The 20,926-nt window shown below is 41.8% G+C and overlaps 2 protein-coding genes across 2 annotated transcripts in view; one reads left to right on the forward strand and one right to left on the reverse strand.

Annotated features, from left to right (window-relative positions):
• Positions 1-313: 313 nt before the first annotated feature.
• Positions 314-20,926, forward strand: part of ccdc146 (coiled-coil domain containing 146) — a 39,730-nt gene continuing 19,117 nt past the window's right edge. The window contains exons 1-2 of the mRNA XM_010790044.1: positions 314-432; positions 1,135-1,331. Of these exons, the coding sequence (XP_010788346.1) occupies position 432; positions 1,135-1,331 (198 nt within the window). The 5' untranslated portion in view covers positions 314-431. The remainder of the gene's footprint in view (positions 433-1,134; positions 1,332-20,926) is intronic.
• On the reverse strand, positions 2,373-12,758 carry fgl2a (fibrinogen-like 2a). The gene is made up of 6 exons (XM_010790039.1): positions 12,020-12,758; positions 11,080-11,284; positions 6,067-6,286; positions 4,532-4,702; positions 4,120-4,443; positions 2,373-3,498 (listed from the first exon to the last, which is right to left on the reverse strand). The coding sequence occupies exons 1-5, from the start codon at positions 12,554-12,556 to the stop codon at positions 4,128-4,130; spliced, it is 1,449 nt and encodes a 482-aa protein (XP_010788341.1). The 5' UTR covers positions 12,557-12,758; the 3' UTR covers positions 2,373-3,498; positions 4,120-4,127.

Consider the following 20,926-nt stretch of genomic DNA (forward strand, 5'->3'; position numbering starts at 1 on the left):
GTTGCTGCTCTCCGTTGACATTGCATGACACATGTTGATGCTTTGTTTTGACATTACAGTAAATTAGCTCTACTATTTACCGCCATCTGCTGGACACTCACTGCAAGTGTTAAATAAAACTTGATTAAATTGATGCACTTGTTTTTACTGTTACATCTTTGCATATCATCAAATGTTAACTTTAAGGAGAAAACATAGCTTGAATATAATGAAGCGTGGTGAAAATAAAGCAGATAACCTGACGTTATTAGAACATGACGTCGTTGCTATAGTAACCAGAACACAGCATTTAACCAGAGAGAAAACTGTGATTGAGTTTTGCTAACATTTGCTGTTAGCTTTAACGTTATTTAAACTATTAAAGGCTTACGGTTTTGTACTGTCATTGCACAAAGGGACGGAGTTTTCAAGGAGGATTCAAGACATTTACAAGTAAGACTTTTGTAAAAGTATTTGTTTCTTTGTTTAGCAAACAAACACCGACACAAACATGAACTACTTGTATTGTTAGCTAACGCTTAGCTTATGTTTTAGCTACGTAAATTAGCATTAACAGTAACGTTACACATCAACATGGAGCATTTTTACTTAAGAACGTGTTTTTAATGGTGACGCCATAGAAAGGGACGTTTATGTATTGGCGTTGAGCATTTAGTCAACAAAGTATAAACTAAACTGTATATTTTTTTCGATTATGAAGCGCACTGCTCACATATTTAGGTGATACTGTCCCTACCACCTTGCATAAACTTCATATATTATATAATATACATATTGTCAGTATTTATTCCCCTTAAAAATCAGTTATTAATATTGAACGTGTGTTTTAAATAGCTCTTGCTAGGTTTGTGGTATTGATAGACAGCTTTTTTTTGCAACACCTTTCGTACCAAATTACCCTCTGACCCGTCAATTGATGTTTTGTGGTAACTCAATTTACAGAGTATTTATCAATTAAGATGAAGAAGATTCCGAGTTACCCATCCTGCATAGAATGTTGCTATTGTTGATGTTTTTATCTTGTTTCATAAATGCAATGCTCTTATTCCCCATGCTTTCTCCCTGCCTTCAATCTATGAATACTTATGAATAGATTGGGTAATGGACTGTACCTATCTATATGTTTTGCATTAGTGAGTCAATCTGAGGAGGAACAGGGTTGGATGAATCCCAGTGGAGGAGAGGAGGAGGAGGAGGAAGATGAGGATGAGGATGAGGATGATGAGGATACCCCCCAGGTGGCCCTTACACCTGATGCTTCACTCCCAGAGGATCCATCCTTTGCTACTACTGATGTAACTGCTAGCTCTGCCTTCCAGTGCCTTGAGGAGGTAAGACTCATGCATGATGATGATTAATAGTCATTTAAATAAATTATATATTAAATAAATTATTAATTAAATAGCATTTTAGAGGTTTCATATGAAAGACAAACATAGCACAAGTACTTCAGTATTATTTATCATTTTACATTACTTTAGTATTTCTATTTAATGCTACTTTATACTTCTCCACTACAAACCACATGTAAATAATGTGCTTTTTATTACACTACATTTATTTAACACTCTAGTTACTATAAATAATATGATAACACAATATATTCTTATCCATCATGTATTTGACATAGTCTTTTAAAATTGGCTCCACATTGACAAACGTTAACATTAAAAGGCTTGTACATGTTATAAAAAAAATATTATTTAATATTCAAATTACTTTGAAATAGCCATTCTGCATACTTTTTACTTTTGATACTTGAAGTACATTTAGCTGATAAAACGTTTGTACTTGATATCACTGCAATGGGCCACCGTGCAGAATAAGTACTTCTATTATCTATAGTACTTCATTTTGATGCCTATTGTACTATTGCTTTGGTAACATTTTGAATTCAGGATGTTTACTTGTAATGTATTTTAAGAGCATAGTATTTCAACTTGTACTTAAGTACATGGATCTGAGTACTTTATCCCCCTCTGGCAATGATCACATTTACTTCATTGCCTTTGTTCCCTGATAGATTATCTTTAAAATATATCTTGGTACTGTACATGGATTTGTGGACCATACAACATTAAACATAATGTTTAAAGAAAAGTAAATACTTGGAATTGAATTCATCATGTGGATGAGCACAATCATTTTTTATTAACTTGATGGTCACATACAGTAAACAGACATTAAAGTCACAGACCCACAGTGTGATTCTGTGATGACTGATATGTACTCCCTCTTGTATTGAGTCACTTTAATGAGTCAACACCTCATTAACCCGTTCATTATGGTCATGCAGCATAACAGGCGCACTTTGAGGGATTACTACTCATATGCCTTCAACAGGATTTCAAACACTGAAATGTACACGGCCATGAAGTTAGAACTTTATTCATTTTTTGATATAAAAAAGTGCATAATCTTTTGGCATGACGGTTGAATATGAATGATAGAAAAGATCAATATCGTACACACACGAAGCTCCAAATACACACATAATTACTATGAATGGTCACAATACTGCAAGTCTTCATCATTGCTTGAATATCAACAATCATTAGACTTGTCCTGCATGACCTATGTATCATATAAAAGCTGTCATACCTCACAAAATCAAATAAATACTGTACACGTCCTCAAAGTTTCTTTCCCCATCCTTCCCATTCACACTGCGCATAGAATGGATTAAATGGTGCTTTACAGAATGCTAACGTTAGGCGGCAGTATTGTACAAGTGATGACTCGGGGAGGTGTTTTTACACATGAAAACTGGTGCATGGCCTCAGGAGATGTGCAGTAGTTCAGTGCACCCAGAGATAATGGGGGAGTACAATAGGAACAGGTTATTTTTGCAGCAGTGTCCTGCTCCGAGGCTGCTGTCAAGAAAAATGTAATGGAGCATCAATAATGCAGAATGTACTTGGGAACGATCCAATCGAATTGTATTTCAGGGTGCATATTTATCCTTGGATGTTTTATACTGTATAGGATGATGATACATTAGCAAAGTGTCCCAGTGTAATTAAGTGAACGACACAGAAGCTGTTAATTGTGCACCGCTACCCAAAGCGTGTCATATATCACTTCCTGTAGTTATTTTTTTAAACATTTTGACTCTGACCCCGGCATGAAGTCTTTCACAATGAATTTCCGAGCCACTAAAAAAACTGTATCATCAGCTCTCATATACCTCACTCGAGTGGCTGCTGTTAATTATGAAACCATTTAGAGCGGAGAAAATGATAGCTCATTAGTTTTTACTACTACTGTGTGCTGTGCCGTGTCTCAGCTGGTTTTTATAGCAGGGGGGACAGAAAGTGGAGAAATGTCAGAAAAACTGTGAAAAATCTCTCATGTTAACCCACCGTAGATTATGATGGCCACTGTAGGAGGCTGGCCTTTAGACTGTGTGTGTGTTTTTTATTAGTCCATCATCGTTCATAGTCCATTGTCCTTTAGTATCATCATTTGAATCCGAAATTTTTTTGACGGCCGCGCTCACTGCAGTGGAGAAAAGCAATGGCGGGGTTAAAAAATGTTACATTTACGTTCACAATTGTCTTTTTCTCATGAGTTGCACTGTACAAACTCAAAATCTTGCCAAGTATATTCGTCTAATTTCTAGTCAGAATATGTCCTTACACTCGATATAAGACCTAATAACTGAAGAGGTAACAATGCAGTGAGATATAGGGCCTTGTTCTTAGACAATGCATTTTTAAGCTGCTGTGGTTTTTGTAAAAGATGGTTCATCTAAAAAAAAATACTTAAGGGAAAATCACCAACTAACATCAGAAAACTGCAAACTTTTGAGCATTTCAGGCCACAGAACATTTCCTGATCCTGGTAAGATATAGTTCAAAATAAGTTTTCCCAGCTTATCACAAGATCTTCTTTATCTAAATATACCTCGTCTTATTTCAAGAAATCTAACCAAGCAAATGTTCACTTGTTCTATTGGCAGATATTTTTACTTATTACACGCGAAAACACCTTGTTTTCATTATTCTTTTACTTGATTTTGGAGCAGCATTTTTTCCAGTGTAAGTGAGCAAATGCATGACTAATTGTAATTGTTGGTGTTTTTCCTTCTAATCTCCGTCTTTCCATATTCATATTTACCTGTCCCCTTACGGAGCGTAGTTCTTGGGCCTCATCAGCATCTTGACGGTTTTGAAGGCCTGCCTGTAGTTGGTGGGGTAGTACTCCGTGGACATGTTGTGCCACGTTCCCCAGAAGATCCCGTTCCTCACTCCCTTGTACCTCTTGTGATAGTACTTCCCGTTGAGGTTGGCGGACATGCAGGCGTCGAACCACCAACCGGAACTGTAGTAGGCGCCGCAGCTTCCGGAGGGGTACATGTCGTTGTCGCGGTCGGGCGTCGAGAAGAACTTCTGGTCGTGGTTGAAGTGCTTGTTGAAATTGATGGCGTTCCCAGCTGTCCCACTGCAGGAAACATCAATACTTATATAAGATGTAGTCCTTCTTTATGAATATTTGATCGAGCGTGCAAGCAGAGAATCTAAAATCGTACCTGTATCCACTGATGGACAGTCGATAGCGGAGGAATTCATTGGCCACATAGAACTGTTCGTACTTTGCGTACTCCCGGACACCCTCGAAGTCCTCCAGCTCAATGCGCAGCACCATGTCTTTGGCTTTGGTCATCGAGTGGATATGGTCATTGCCCAGCCAGAACTCACCTCTACAGAAGAGGGGAAGTACAGATAAGAGGGGAAAGGACAAGGTAAAACAAATTGAGATGATTAAAAAGCGCATATCGGTGTACATCTGATTAGAAAGCTACTCAAAATGATTTAAGTTAACGACAGAGGGGAGGGGTAGATGCAAGGGCAGAGGAGTGTGACGGTAAAAGAGGGTTGAGAGGAGACATTATTCTTTCAGTGGGAGGTTATACTACATCCATGGCTGTCATATAAAACTCCTTCCTTCAGGAGCAGAGTGCAGAACATGGCCTGAAATATGAATCTAGTTACAGAAAGGGCGATGCGTTAAAACAGAAAATAGTCTGTGTTGAACGGCTGCTTCCTTCCATTTTCCCAGGAAGCTATTTCCCATCTTTAACCATTTTCTAGTCCTAAATTATTAATTGCATTTTGTTAAAAGGGGTCAGCTGTACTGTAGTCATTAGCTTTTATCTATATGTTGCATGTGAAGGGAATTGTTACATTCTTGTTCACCAATAGGTTACCTGAGCAGATAGTAGGATTACATTTAAGTGAGAAGATGATATGATGTTACTGGTACAGGTGGTTAGTAGATGGCAGCTTGTTGCTACAAATAGGGGATTTACGTGATGATTCTCACCAATCTGTTCGTGAGCTTGTAATTGTTCTTATTTTATCGTACTTTTTAGGTTTTCTGAATGTCTTTCTCTTTTTCCTTGTTTCGTTTTTTTGGTTGATTTAGTATTCCTCTTTTTTTAAAGGGGTCATATGACGCTCGTTTTCAGATTCATATTTGTATTTTGTGGCTCGACTGTGAAATATTTACAGGCTTTATTTTTCAAAATGGTCTTTATCTTTCTCATACTGCCTGTGCTGCTGCACCTCTTTTCACCCTCTGTCTGAAACCAGAGCCCAGTCTGCTCTGATTGGTTAGCGGGCCGGCTCTGTTGTGATTGGTCAACCGCTTAGAGGTGTGTCTGAAATGTCCTTAGCATATTGCAAACAATGCATTGGAACGCTAGGCAATAGAATCGCGAGTGTGTCAGTGATATCATTTTGTTACGGTAGTAAACAAAGGAGTTTAATGAAGGCGTTTCAGGCAGGGGGGGAGTGTGTGGGAATTTTTTGTTTTTGCAGACAATTTACATGCACAAAAACCTATATAATACACTACATGAAAGGGAACACCACACAAAGCATAACATGGCCCCTTTAAGTTGGAAAACCTACCAGAGACAATACTTTTATCGATACCAGTTAGATATATCTGGTTGTCTTTTTAAGCCTCTAAGCCACAACTGTCATTTTGGTTTCCAGCCAATGTTCCCGACCCTAAGATATCTTTTGAAAGGAGGGTAGGAAATAAACCCAAGCCCATTACCTGAGGTTCCCGAAGCCTTTCTTATACTCGGCCCAGGTGCGGTTGAAGCTGACAGACCCATCGAGCCGTTGCTGTATCACGGTCCATCCGCCCCCATAGGACTCCATGTCACAGAAGACGTCAATTGAGCCATTGCGGGGATCAAAGGTCACGCTGTACACACCGTTCTTCCTCGCCTCCAGCACATTGTAGTCTGAACAGTCCCGAGGGGCAAAGATCACTGGTGGGACAAAGAGAGAGGTGATGGACGATGAGAGATGGTTGTAGGAGATTTTACTGGATGATATTAAAGGTCCCCTATTATAGTGTTTTTCATCAATATATTATAGGTCTCAGATATATACAAAACATTTCTCTGAAGTGTTTGGCTCGAAACACCAAACAGATCATTGCAGCATCCCATAATCCCCTCTGTTTCAGCCCTGTTTCAAAAGTGCTTATTCTCTGTCTGTTACTTTAGATGAAAATAAGGAGCCCCTCCCCACGCCCCTCTGAGAGACATTTGGTTAAAAAGAGGAGGAGATTCAGGTGATAAGGTGGGGGGGGTTACCTTGGTTGGTGATTGGCTAATGGTTACACTAGCCAAAAAATCGTTATGACATCATAAAGTGGCCAAAATCTGATCAGCTCATTTTCAGACAGGTTTTTATATAAATGGATCAGGACATAAAGAGAGAGTATCTTTTTTCCTGAAACTTTCAGAATCTCTTTCCACAGAGGGGACACATGGTTATGTATAAAAGACATGGAAAAGTGGATTTTGCAGAATAGGTGACCTTTACATAATGACTTTGCTCTGGCATTTGTCCTTCAAGAATGTAAAAAACATGTGATAAGTTAGCAGGAAATCCAGCTTGAACCGTCGTGGAAGTTCTCAATCCTGCATTAATTTCCGGGGGAAGTCTATTCCAACACATTCCAACTTCAGTTCTCTAGCCTCTGACTAAACTATTGCCAAGTGCAGATCAATCATCATGTCATCAAGCATTAAACTGAGAACTATCTTTCCGTAAGCACTTGAGAACACTCTTGCTCATCCTCACCATGATGTCCCTTTCTGGAAATCACATGAGGACTGAAACATAAAAGAAAAGAAAGCAAAGGACAGGTGCCACTGTCAGAGGATGGAAATCAACGACATTCTCCCTTGTTGCACCGCGGGACATTTCAGACGGCTCTGCTACTTTCTGAGATTTCTTCCCACATTTTTCTAAAATATCTTTCCACTTATTTCTCTAACTCTTGCTCCTGGCCCCTGTGTCGCACTGCGGGCCTGCTGACCCCATCCAAAACCGAGTTCCAAAGGCCCCTGTCAGTTAGCATTTGGGAATTTAAAGGAACAGACTTGTCAAAACGTGGGAAAGTGTAAAACTGGATTAGAGAAGCGTACCCCCTCCCTGCACGTTTGCCACCTGGGGCCTGAATCATCTTGACATTGGGCAAGCAGCATGTGGACCCCGACTGAGTGACGCTGTCCTCTGCTGATACAGATTTGTTTTACTGTTAAATCTGCTAAATGGCATGGTAGATTATAAAGAACAACGGTGGAACAGAGCCATACTGATAACAGAGGTTTCTTCAAGCACAGGAAGGAAAGACCAACAATGTTTTGTTGAGTAAAGCAATGTGCAGCAATGTAAGGTTTGTGTTTCCTAAGTTTTTGTAAGTGCATGGTGTGCAAAAATAAAAGCACCATTCATGTCTTTTGGTTGCTTTATCTCTGTAGCCATCTTCTACATTTCCCCTGTCAACACATGCAGAGAACTTTGTGTGCAGAATGGCCGCATAATTCTAGATCACGCAATCTGGAAGCAGTGCATGATGTTTGAAAAATGTATCCTTGTCACGTTAACGGCTCTCGCTGCACTTGGCATTCAAAGTGTTGTGCTATAAATTCTTCCAGTGTCTCCTTCACTTTAAATGAGGGTAGTTTCTCCACTTCACATCTCTATTTGTCACCATCTGTCTGCAGCCAGCATCCATAGGCAGAAGAGCCATCTCATTTGACTACTTCTGGCACTGTGCCTGACCTAAATAACTATAATATCAACCACCTACTGGTTTACAAATGTTTGCTGTTGAGTCAAATGATTGTTTAGTTTTGTGGCTGAGACCTTTGATTGATTTCTTAGAAACTTCCAAAAAATATTGACGCCTTTTTAGCCCAATTCTTGACGAGCTTCGCCTCTTTGGCACGCATATCAATGATTGGCATGAAAGGAAGACAACCCTGTTATCAAGGAAGCGCGCTCTGTGACAGCCAGTAGTCAGCTTAGATTAGCACCTCTAATGGAAGGAAATGTGTCTACAAAGTCATAGTATAATCTTTCCCCACAAAAAGTACAACCAGTCTCTTTGTACACCAATCAAAAAGCAACAGCCTTCCTTTTCGGAAGCTGTGTGTCACCACAATCGCAGACAAGCAGTTCTCGACAGCCGACTGAGCATCCATTCTCTGTCCGTAATTGAGTAAATGTAGCCGAACAGTAACATGAATTGCTACCCGCTCACCTCAAGGCCTTAATAACGTCTTACAGCGGTGAAAGGGAAGATTAGTGCTTGCAGCAGGGATGGGAATTGGCAAACGGGGTGAAAGAAACATTTGCAGCAGTGAGCGATAAAAGCATCTTGGCAAACATACTGTCGCTTGATGGTGAAAATGCAATTCACATTGGCCTTAAGTGTTTGGGTAATGTATGCCAGTGTTGTATTAGGGTTAGGGTTATTAGCTGCTTGTCCCTCATTAGCTGCTCTCTCTTTGAGCTTGTGACAAAGTGGCATTGATAGGGATGAAAGGAAGTTCAAAATACACCTTTTCAAGCCTACAGAGTGTAAATGTTACGAACTGTAGAGTGTAGCCTAATGAGCTGCACCAGTGAGTTTAGATTATAAATCCCTTTTGATGTGCGACTGGTTTTTCAACATTTGCTCGCCGTATAGATCCATCACTCCAGCTCCTAACTAGATCAAAATCCACATCTGTCTCTTATGACGTCTCCCTAAATTGATATAATCTGCAGACGATGGCATCCTACGTCTGCTCGCTCGTATCGCTTCGGATGAAAAGGGAATGTAAATTTCATTCACGCGAAAGGGGAGGTGCACTTTGGCAGCTGTATATATAGTTTATTCAGGAGGCAGGGGAGCCATTTAGGCAGGAATTGCCTCACTAAGCACTACGATAAACAACTGGCAAACATTCTCTCTACGTCGTGTTCATATCAAGTAGAGGGCATTCATCTTGTGTTGGTTTGTTTTAAGATGACTTCACACTTGTCCAGTTGTGAAATCTCGAAGATTAGAAAAAACTGTTAATCTTTTTGAAGAAGACATATCACCTGCAGCAACGGTTTATACTCTTGTTGTGAAACTGTAAACGTATTCGAGTAATCTCCCTGGTAATAACAGCTGTTTTCTTCCTGCTTCTTTTGGATCCACTTCAGACACCAATGGTTATGATTTCCTAACTTGCTGTCGCATAAATGGCCGGATCTCGAGTTTAACATGACAGATTGATGTTCAAAGACAAGTGTTACTGACCCTGGTGTGCCATCCGTGACTAATGTTGGGAAAGCCGCCCCCATGACTTCTTGTGGTGTTGTCAAGAGATAATGACAGCTAGTTGTTGTATGCAGGAATGAACACTCAAGAGCATGACCTCCAGAGGAAGAGAGAGGAGGGGTAGGGAACCGGGAAAAGCGGATTAAAGTGGGATGGAGTCGGGAAAGTTGTGGCAGAAGAAAAAAGTGAACGAGAGAGGAGATATGAAGGGGAAATGGAGCGATGAATAGCAGATAGACAGGAATACATGTACAGTATGAGTGAGAGAGGACAGGATTGAAGGAGAACGGAGCAAATTTAGGGAGGAAGAAAACAGAGAAAGCCGGGATTCCCTTCACACCACTGTCCCAGCTAATCTACTTAGAAATAAGCTCACATCTGTTTTCCACATAAAAGCCCCCCAATATAATGTCACATTCACTCATGCAATATCGGGATATTATTCAGCCTGAAAAGAGACCTGCATTTCAACGACGCTTTCAACCAAATAAGCTTTTACATTGACGGAAAGGGGGAATGTTTGTTATGCTTGGCTAGTTTGCAATCCCTACTAATACATTTCTCAAAGTTTCTATAATGAGGCTGTGCTAATCTCTGGACTTCCTTTTTTCAGAAACCTAGAAACAGTTTTTTTATTATACATTGTTTTCACATTACAGTATTCAGTAATGTAGGCGCCAAGTCTCTTTTTCCCTTTTTGAGTTTTTGTGCATTTGGAGGGTAGTGGAATGTCAAGGTACTTGAAATAGTTATATAAAATGTAATTTCGATACTCACTTTGACCCTCGTAGTCATATTGCTTCACTCAATATGACTTCAGCCCAAAACTATTTTAGAATTGTTGTTATGGCTGCACTTAGCCAGCTGAGGCTCTGCTACAGTAGTGGACATTTTTTTGAACATTATGCAATGCTTTTCATACCGATAATAGCAAAAGCATGTCGCTCACACAACAAACCACTTTGAGCAGATGTCAATGTCATCGTCAGCCCGGAAGATTTCACTTCCCATTTCCCAGAAGGAAAGGTCTCACTGGGTGAAGGTGACCACCCACAGTTGGGGTTGTTTGTTGTGATAACAAGTCGCCATGCCCACTCAGGCCTGATTGGATAGATCCAATGCCAGAGAAGTCACCTTACAACAACCCTCAAACTGCTATGCGTGTGTGGGAGAATCATTACCATATCTTCATCTGTGGTGAATTCTTTCAAGCAGAGATTGCTAAAAAATGTAATACATGAAAAGAGGAGAGGCGTCTTTTGAAATAGCAAAGATGGAACGGAATGTAATATAGCACAATAAAAATCACAAGAGGTTTTCTGTCAAAAGAGAATACATGTATAGTAAATAGCTGAGAAGATGGAGAGGGCTTTCAAATGGCAGTGAAGAAAGAAAATACAGCAAAAAAAGAAACGACTGCTGACAAACTAATCTTAGTAAAAGTGGGCTTACTCTGTGGGCTGTTCCGAACTGCACACTGGGAAGTGCAGGTGGAGCTGAGCTTGTTGATCACTCTGGTGATGTTCTCCACCCGCTGGTCCACCACAGACTTCACGTTGTCCATGTTGACCAGGTTGAGCCCCTCCAGGCGACCCTGCATAGACGTGATCTGGTTCCTGGCGTTGCGCAAGCTGGCCGACATCCTATTCATTTTCACCTGGGAAGGGCCAGAGCAGGGGGGGGGGGAGAAAATGATTTCTGTGCACAGAATACAAAGCAGGTGGATTACTGTCACCAGCCTCATTCATTGTTTTTTCCAGCCCGAATTCTATTTTTGAATAGAAACGAGTCTACGTGGTGTTTGGACGTCTGCCAGAGTGGACAAACATACAAAACAATCACCGCCATTTGGCTGGTGTCTGACACTGGTCCCACACCCTGTTTACAGTCACAGGAATGTTTCCCTGGTGGAGTGGTGCCAGGTTGGACTTTAGATGTCTTTCAACATTTGGCCTGTTTGCTTTCCAGCTGGATACATTTGACCGGGCAAACTGGGATGACTTTGTTTCTACAAAGCGTTTTATCTTTATCACTTTGTTTAGGTCAGAGTCACTTAAATCTTCACAAGCTAGTTGATGAAGTGGCTTACAGGGAATTGACATCTCTCTGATGGTAATACAGAAACTGGTGCAGTACCACTATTGCACTGTCAGTACAGACCTAGAAATCATATTTACACGATACATAAAGTATCCAGATTTTACAGTTTCAACAATGCCAAATCCAATAATATGCAAATGTCGATGACAATTCACTTTATGGACATCAGTCACAAGAATATTTTCTGAAAACTAGGTTTATATTTGTTTTTATAATAGTGTACACTCATTGGTAAAAGGAACTGTAAGTGTTGAAAGTTCTCTTTTTTGTGAGACCAAACTGAGCCTCTTACCTGCATCTCCTGCATAGTGCTCGGGCTCAGAGTATTTTTCCCCAAAATAGAACCATCTCCCCTCTCCTCCTGGCTGGTGCCACCTTGCACGTCCTGTCCTGTCAGGTCTTCTCTCGGCGTCTGTCCCTGGTCCGCTTGCTGAAGTCCATTCGCTCCATTCCCCCGTGCCCCGCGGCACTCCTGGCACCCACCCTTCAGCTTGTTGACCACCTCCTTCAAGCTCTGCAGCTCCTTCATCGTCTTCTCCAGCAGCCTGAACTGCTTGGGCAGCTGGATGGTGAGGGGAGGCAGGGTGAGCTGGTAAGGGCAGTCCTCCCCCTCCTCTGCCCTGGCTCCAGAGCTCCCACACTGGCCCGTTGGTCTCAGTTTAATGGGGCATGAGGTGGGAGTCCCAGATTCAGATCCCAAAGATAAAGGTCCGCTAGAGTCCCATCTCTGGTGAGAGTTGACGGGGAAGTCCGCCGCCCGGCTTGTGCGCGGCACCAAGGTGGCTGTAAGCAGTAGACTGGCATAAACGCACAGCACAATCGTCCTCATTGCTAAGTGCGTGTGAAGTGTCCGCAACTGCCTCTGAAATGACCTCAAAGTGTCTGAATGCGAAAGGTAGTGTGTGTGCTGCAGATGGAGAAGTGTGGGAATGTATGCCCAGGATCCTATTGGTTTAAGAGTGAGTGTGTGTATGAGCACTGCCTGCAGGAGGGAGAGCGCAGGGGGACTGCCGCTGCCTCAGATAGCTGTGTCATTAATATCAGGACGAGTGAGGGAGGGAGGGAGAGAGAGAGAGAGGCAGGGAGAGAGAGAGGGAGGCAAGGAGGGAGGGGCATTTATATTGCGTAATGCAAAACCCTATATCAGCAGCATTGTGAAAAACCACAGAGATGGAGACAGATTCTGTGAGCGGGGGAAAAGAGAAAAAAACGAGAGGGAAGTAGAGAGGTGTTTGGCTGCAGGCAGTGCAGGTCCTGCCTTCCTCTGAAATCTGTTCATTTCCCTGAAGAGAGAAATGACTCAGTACTGAGGAACTATCCACACAACTGATGTTAGGGTGATGAGTTTTCACACTTAGTTGTTTGGATGTCATAAGCACATATTTTTGAAGCTCAGATTCCAAAGCATTTATGAAATGTGCTAACCCAATTAGGTTCAGGTGGGAACAGATAATGTCAAATCCATGGTTAGCCAGCATCAGCAATAAAGTTGTTTCGGTTACAACTTGTTTTTCTGTTGCAGCTTTGTAAGTTACTGCAAGTTGTTATAGCTTTGCCTGCTAGCTTATAGGCAATAAGCGACAGAGCCCCGACTTTGTTTGGTTCTTTTGTTGGTATTTTCCTCGTTGTGTTGTGCTTCTCGGGACGACTCGGTTAGTTAGCTAGTTGCGTTTTATTCAGAGGAACCTTTGGTTTTTATATTTTGGTTTAGCTCTTATGTTATCACCTGTTTATTCGCATTTTTGGGCGGCAATCACTCAGTTTATACCGGCTTTGGAAGGAGGGTTGCCATCAAGTACGGAGTGTGGATTGGTAGTTTAGGAGTTGTTTAAGAGGTTCCACTTCACCTCCTAGCATCTGCTAAGGTGCTTCTCAGCAAGGGACCAGACCCCAACACTGGCTGCTGTGTATATAATGGCTGCCTACTGCTTCCTTTATAAGGATGGGTTAATCTAACTGTGTTGGCATTGCTGAGGGTTGATTGCAAGTTTATTTGGTTCTAATCCTCCATTTGGTAAGTGGAATTTTGTAAAGGTAGAGCACCCTAAATTAGGTTTTGTTCAGCTGTAGGCCACCTGGTTGGGGTCTTGTGATTAGATGGGGTTTACTCTAAGAACATCATTTGATTGTGTTCTCTAGGTCAGGTGTTAAACCTCACTTCCTGCTGTCCAAACTTTCTTACGTGCATCGCTTTTCGATTCCTGCAAAACCAAATCTGTATTTTAAAGTGGGTACTGTGTTGCATAGTTTCTCCAATGGGTCCCCAAGGTGCTGCTCAGGTAATCTCATGACATCATGCTCAATAAAGACCTGGTCAAGACACATTGGCGATACAGCACAGAGGTACCGAGAGGACATGCAAACACAGACTAAGTAGAGCACAAGTGCAAGAGTGATAGTTTAAAACTTTGTACAAGAGCACACCCCCACAGACGCTTCCTAAAGTAGTTTAAATCCCCGAGGGGAATCAAAGTGGGGAGCTTCATTACTGCTGTAGTGTGTTTCTGTTCGAGGGGGCAGAGTGGGAGAAAGCCTTCCCACCAAATTCTGTACGGACAGACTGAGGGGATGCAGAGAGTGATGGAGCTCAAGGAACAGAGGCAGCGCTGTTTACGTGACATGTAGGTGGATACATGAGTGGGCAGCAGTCCAAGGATGGATTTATAAATAAAGTTATACTAGTGCAAAGTTCTGCACATGGATAATTATGACTACAGTTAACTATAGGAAACAGATAAACGGTTTCTCAAGGCGATTGCAGCCAGTGAGGATTCTCCATGATAGATTGCTTTAAGCGAGCGAAGGTGAGTGTTCAGGTACAGAACAGCCCCTTAGTCAAGAGAGAGCAGCAGAAAATGAGTTTCCGGCATTTTAAGAGAGACAGAATTTGACAAATGTTCTTAAAAGATGATTAAGAAGTCTGCATCTGTTTGAATTGCTCACAGCACTGAGTAAAACATCATTAACCAAACTGTTAGGAAGTCAGTGCATATGATTGAGAAAGTCAATTTAAACACAAAAACAAACAAATGAGTTTATGGCTTTTAAACGTTGTATTTTACAGCTATAGATACTGTCCGTAGAGCTCACTCTGTATCTTCCTTTCTTCTGCTTTAACTTCTTATATGGCTGATTTACACGTTTAATTGTTGTTTTTTTGGGTTAGGACTAACCCTAACCCTAACCCCTAACCCTAACCCTAACCCATTTTTATAAACTATATTTGCTTACAACCTTTTGCGTGGACTCCAATCTGGTCACAGTTAGTATGTGTCCGTAGAAAACAACAACTTTATCGGCGAGTATTCAAAAGGCTTTCTCAGGATGTCTCAACTGAGTCTTTAGAAAAGGTATCCCTGAATTCCAATCATCAATATTGAGCACCTGCCAGTACTCTGTGGTGGTTCTATTTATTTAGTATTTCCTGCGTATACAGCTGCAGATGGCACAATTAACTCGGAATAAATCTACTTTCAAACGAGTAAAGCCACATTAATTTAAATAAGATTTATTCTGATGGAAATACAAAACGAACACATTGTACCTCAAATTGTTTTCTATGTTGGTTTCCTTTTGTATTGTTTCTGTTGAAACATTGTCATTGTTCTTGTTACAATTTTCTGTGTTTTGAAAGGAAAGTTTGGACTGAATTTAGACAGCCTATCTTCTCAAGCATGAACACAATATGGTAATGAAAAAGCAATTTCGAAACCAGGTACATCTGCAACATGCCACGGAAATAAATGCAAAACAGACAAGAAAAAAGAAAAGAAATAGTCTGTCACTGCGGGACTCATAAATGGAAACTGCTGTTTTTCATTCTGTGCTGTCTAATGAATATCTTGCATTACGCTTTGTGTGTTTGTCTGTTTTTTATAAAGGGACATTTTGGTAGCACAAAGACAGACATTTTTCACTCTCAAAAACGAGATGATCCCAAGGGGTTTCATCAATTCTTTTTTAAAATACTTTTTCAGGACATCCTTCATTTCCCATAACAATTATTTTGTCATCTGAATCCTCCAAAGGGAGATAAACATTCAGAAACTGGATTATCGAATGGTTGTTTTACAAAAATGGATTCAAAGATGTTTTACGATACATGAGAGCCACCCATCTGGGTACTTTTACTCTACGTCAAAAAACTTTTGATTAGACTTTTAGCATTTGACCACTTCCTGTTCCCTCGTCTCAAAATCAACGGTTCGTATTTGTGGTGGTGAAAGCTTACCCAATGATACATTTATTAGATTGCAATTATGTCACTATTGCTGTAAAAGATAATGAAGTCTTTATGAATAAACAATCCCCCTGTGTTCCCTCTGTAATGAGGATGTGGTTATGTGGTCATTTTTGGTGTTTTCTTTTTCAAATTTGTTTTAATTTAAATTGCACTCGTACTATCCCACAGACATTATTCATACCTCAGGCTATTTCATAGAGTATCTTTTAGAAGCAAAACAAGCTATTAAAATAAATGAAGTATTCTGCCAAGTAAACAATTATTAGTTCTGGTTCTTTGCCAAGTAACATAAACAGGATGTTTCCTTATTTGGAGTCATGTTGAAAAAAACATAATTAAAGTGGAAATGGACAACTTTTCAACTTTTGAATCAATCGTTTTACCTTCCACCATTTTTGCTACTGTGGTTATTAACTTACATTGATACTCGTTGGTAACTGGTAATAGCTACCAATGGTTACAAGGCAAACCAAAAGCACTATCCAGTGTTTCCCCTAGGTTTACTGCCTTGGCAGGGTGCTGCTCGTGTACCCCGAAACATTTTTTCGGGGCACCCGAATTTTTTTTATCCTCTGCAGCAGAGAGAGGAGAGAGAGGAGCTGTGGATTATTGTTATTGATATCGTACAGTAACAAAGTATTTGTACATTAAAAAGTAATAAAGTACAGTGTTACACTGTACTTTATTACTTTAATTCAAACTGTATTCCCTTCTTATCATGTAGCCTACACTTCTTCCTTTCATTGATACATTTAAATCACCTGACTACAGCATATAACATACCTGCTGCAACCCTGTGCTGCTGCTGCTTCTCTCTGCCTCATCCTCTATTGCTGGAGGCAGCACCACCTCATCTGATCTCTGATATGAAAGTGTTACGGGTCCCCAATATGAGGACCACAGTAACAGTGATGATACCTGTATGGTGCAGGTGAAACAGAAGTAATGAGGACACGTTGTGTTCGGTTTCCTTCCAGATTACTTCTGCGGTTGTTTTATTACACAAAATCATATAAACATATTACTTATCTTATACATTTCAGTTTCGACTTACATTCCTTGATAACCATTCACATACCTTCACTCTGTCTGTATGTTATTCTTTTATGTGATAAACACATATTTCGAATTGAATTTCACATTCAATAACACTTGTTGTACCTTAAATACATTTGTATACAGTATTAACCTGTATTTAATACTACTCTTCTTTTTACTTTCACTTAAAAGTAGTATTTCATGACCCCTCTAACCTGTCATGTTGACTATTTACCTTCTGCCATTAATGGCAGGTCACTAAAACGCATTACTAAAACATATTTAAGTGTAACAAACAACCTTACTCTTTTATCAACAGTAACTAACTTATAACCCTTACAAAGTACATATTTATTACAAACTCACAATCACTATACATGCATGTAAATACTCAGTGTGTGGGAGCCTTCAGATATACTGACAAACTTGTTTCCTTACTGCGTCAGATCACGTTGTCCCCCAAAATGGCGCCGTACCGGGGAAGCTAGGCTAATACACACACACTATATAACAGTTTTACACATGTAAACAGCGCTACAAAGTCTTCAACTGTTAGCGGGCCATTACATATTATCTTTGCAAACCTTATGGGGGGATTCATTGTGATTTATGCACAGTTTACCAACCTGTATGGTGCAGGTGAAACAGAAGTAATGAGGACACGTTGTGTTCGGTTTCCTTCCAGATTACTTCTGAGGAAACCCCGGGAACGTCCGTCGCTTTAATCGGTACCCCGGAACCATTGAATCAAACACAAACGTTCCGCCTCACCACTCACTGCATCTATCAACCCCGTTAATGACATGAAAATAACAGATGTACAAAATAAATGCATGTTCTAACTCTAAATAATAATAATAATTATATTAATGTGGTCACACATCCCAGGGTTGCCACACGCTCCCCCGACAACAAAAGTGGCCTCCCGACACTTACTGAATATTCACATATTGTCCTATTCAGATAACTTTAACATCTTCATAAAACACAAAGATTTACAAGTTGTCCAAACTATCACACCTCAAATGTATGACCTTTAGGACTAACACTGTGCTTGTGACCTTCAATCTAACCTTGTATGGGACATGTAAATTGGTGAATGGGGATATGGAATGAGGTGGATTAGTGGAATGGATGGTGGGCAGTTTGTGATATACAGAAGGTGGGAGCGCTAACTCCATCACCCACACGACTGGTAATGTGTGGAGGCCAAGAGATGATAGTGGAGGATTTTTGACCGGTCGTCTCTCCCGAGCGTAACCGTCTCATGGGAACAGGTGACAAGGTTCAGGTCTTTAACCGTTCCTCGCACATGCACTGACGCGCGAACTCTTCTCGCTCATCCTCGTTCTGAGGTACATTGGGGGTTGCCTGCTCATTGTCCCCTCTAAGTCAGTGCACCTGAGAGAGTTCCCGGTTCCATCCCTCATTGCAGAGTCACCCCTGTCTAGATAACCTTCTTCACAAAGACCTCTAGCCTGTCCTCCAAGTTTCCCGTTGCGCAATGCCATTGTCATGTAAAGTTGGAAACACTCTAACTGTCCTCTACACAGAGTCCTGTAGTCTTCCAACATCCTCCTCAGAATGCTTGTGTTCCAACACTGGTCGCTGCTCTCTTCTTAACATAATTGGTCTGGAGTACCTGTTATGGATAGGCTAGCCGATTTGCTGGTACCGCGCAAACCATACCTCCTGTTGACCATCTCTGAACAGATGTTCCAGCATTTGTCCCGTCACATCCCTTTCTTTGGATGCTTCCTTGCCTGGGTGGCGTTGGGGGTGGTTGACTAACTGGTGGGAATTTCCACTGCAACGCATTGACAGCACGAAAGCAGGTTTTCTGGCAGGGTTCTGATTTTTCCCTTTGCAATCACTTCTGGATGGACGACATATACTGGTTATCTGAAAACCTGTCCTTTACATCATATATTGTTCCTCTTCTCGCCACCTAGGCAAGGCAACTTACCAGGCCCTCCGCGCCACTAGTCCTGACTAAGCACCTATCCCTTGCTCAGAACCACTCCCCTCCCGCGCTTCGATCATAATAGCGACATGCCCTTTGCACTAGACCGCCAGACTGTTACCATAGCAATGCCATATCTCGTCCATCCAGGGGCGCGATCGCGCCATTCTCAGCATACCTTTGTGGTACTGGGATCGTGTCCCTCTGACAGGCCGAATAGGAAGCCCACGGGAGACGAGGTTGACGACCATAAGAGCAGAAAAGTGAGGCGAATAACTGTCATTCGTCGCGTGTGCATATACGCGGTATACCTTGGAAGAGTTCTTCCACGTCTCTTTCTTTGTCTGTCAGCGTTCGCAGCATCGTAACAGAGTTCGTTGAACGCTCAGACGGATTACTTGTGTGTAAGAGCGATGTTCGAGAGTGACCTAACTCCAGCTAGCGCCCCGAGTGTCGAAAGAGATCATTCCGAATTCCTTCCTTTTATCATAGGTCAGTGTTGGGAACCCAAAACGGGTAAAAGACCATTATAATCCGCCGCTGCTGTCCGCCGGATTTATTTTGGTTTCAAAGGCCTGTGCGAACCTTGGAAGTGGTCGACTACCACCAAGATATATCATCAGCCTCTATAACTTTACTCAAGGGTGCAAGTAGTCCAATTGCAGACAGTTCAGGGGTGAGTAACTTCATGGCTGCCATTGGTGCACGCACATGACCGTTGGTTTTCTCCGTTTAATGCAACAGCATTTCTTTGTCACAAATCCTTATGAATCTTTCATATGAGCCAGTAAACACCTTTCTCTGCTAGCTGAATGATCTCTCTGTGCTACATGTCCCAGTTATCATGAAGGTGCTCAAGACAAAAAACTGATTTCAAGGTAGTACAAGCGTTTTTCCTCTGGTGTCCGCCGTATAAGGATTCCATCTTCAAAGTGTAGAAGTTCACTCGTGAGAAGTTACAGCGCGGTCCCTTGACTGACCTCCTCATATCATCTGAAAGTTTAATCACTAACTTTCTTTTAGCCTACGACGTCCCAATCGTTTGGTCTTCCCTTTGGCCTTGAACCAACCATTGTGGACCTATTCCTGTAGAGGTGTGGCACGGCTGTGGATAACATCAAGGAGGAGGGCAGAAGGGCAGCTACCCCCAGCAACTCTTTTCTCTGAGCAATTATGAACCTCCTTCCCAGGTGCACTCACCACATCTTGCGACAACTCTTCTGTCCACGGTGACATTAGTGGTCAAATCAAGAGGAACGGGACAGTGTAGCCCGCATCAAATGTTCATCTCCAGGCTTACTAATGTTACAAGCGGAGTCGACACTCCCCCACCCAACCGTGACCCGACACTCGGATTGCCGCTCATAAATATAAGTGATTGCAGGTTAGATGAAAGTGAGGACATAAAAACAGGTAATCCTAAACTTCTCACACACTGCCGCACTTTAGCGCAAGAACTCAATTTCCGCTGGCAAAGATAATTCCTTCAGTCCGGTCAAGGTCGTGACCATAGCGCCAAATGACTCGCAGCTTTTCGTGCCTGCTGTTGTAACAGAACTGCGCCCCAGTCCTTGCGCATGCATCGAGCAAACAAAGGCATTCAACAAGCTGGGTCCCGGAGAACGGAGATGAGTTAACATTCAACAAGATTCCTCTCAATGTAGTCCGATGCACCAGCAGCCACTCTAAAGGCCCTGGATGACAGAACGGTGGCCTTTAGCTTGATCGTCGAGCTTGTGTTGAGGCTTCACTGAGAACTCGTATAAGGGATGGCTTTGCTATCTTGAGAATCTAGTACACCTGTATAACTGAGAAACGCCGAGACTCTTCTCAGTCACTACGTCGTTCGGTTTTTCGCTTTCAGGCCAAGTACAGCTTCTAGATCTTGGGTCAACTCGAACACCCTCACCAGAGACCAGGCGTCCCCGGGACATAGCGAAACTTTCCCTGAAACC

The sequence above is a fragment of the Notothenia coriiceps genome, unplaced genomic scaffold, assembly GCF_000735185.1.
Source record: "Notothenia coriiceps isolate Sejong01 unplaced genomic scaffold, NC01 NC01_scaffold00033693, whole genome shotgun sequence".
Classification (NCBI taxonomy): domain Eukaryota; kingdom Metazoa; phylum Chordata; class Actinopteri; order Perciformes; family Nototheniidae; genus Notothenia; species Notothenia coriiceps.

What these genes read in the sequence shown, in the direction of transcription:
- fgl2a (XM_010790039.1), bottom strand. Translation starts at nt 12,556, where the DNA reads ATGAGGACGATTGTGCTGTGCGTTTATGCCAGTCTACTGCTTACAGCC. An exon ending in GCACTATGCAGGAGATGCAG is followed by an intron (nt 11,285 to 12,019) that starts GTAAGAGGCTCA and finishes GGCCCTTCCCAG; the next exon opens with GTGAAAATGAATAGGATGTC. An exon ending in AGTTCGGAACAGCCCACAGA is followed by an intron (nt 6,287 to 11,079) that starts GTAAGCCCACTT and finishes TTGTCCCACCAG; the next exon opens with TGATCTTTGCCCCTCGGGAC.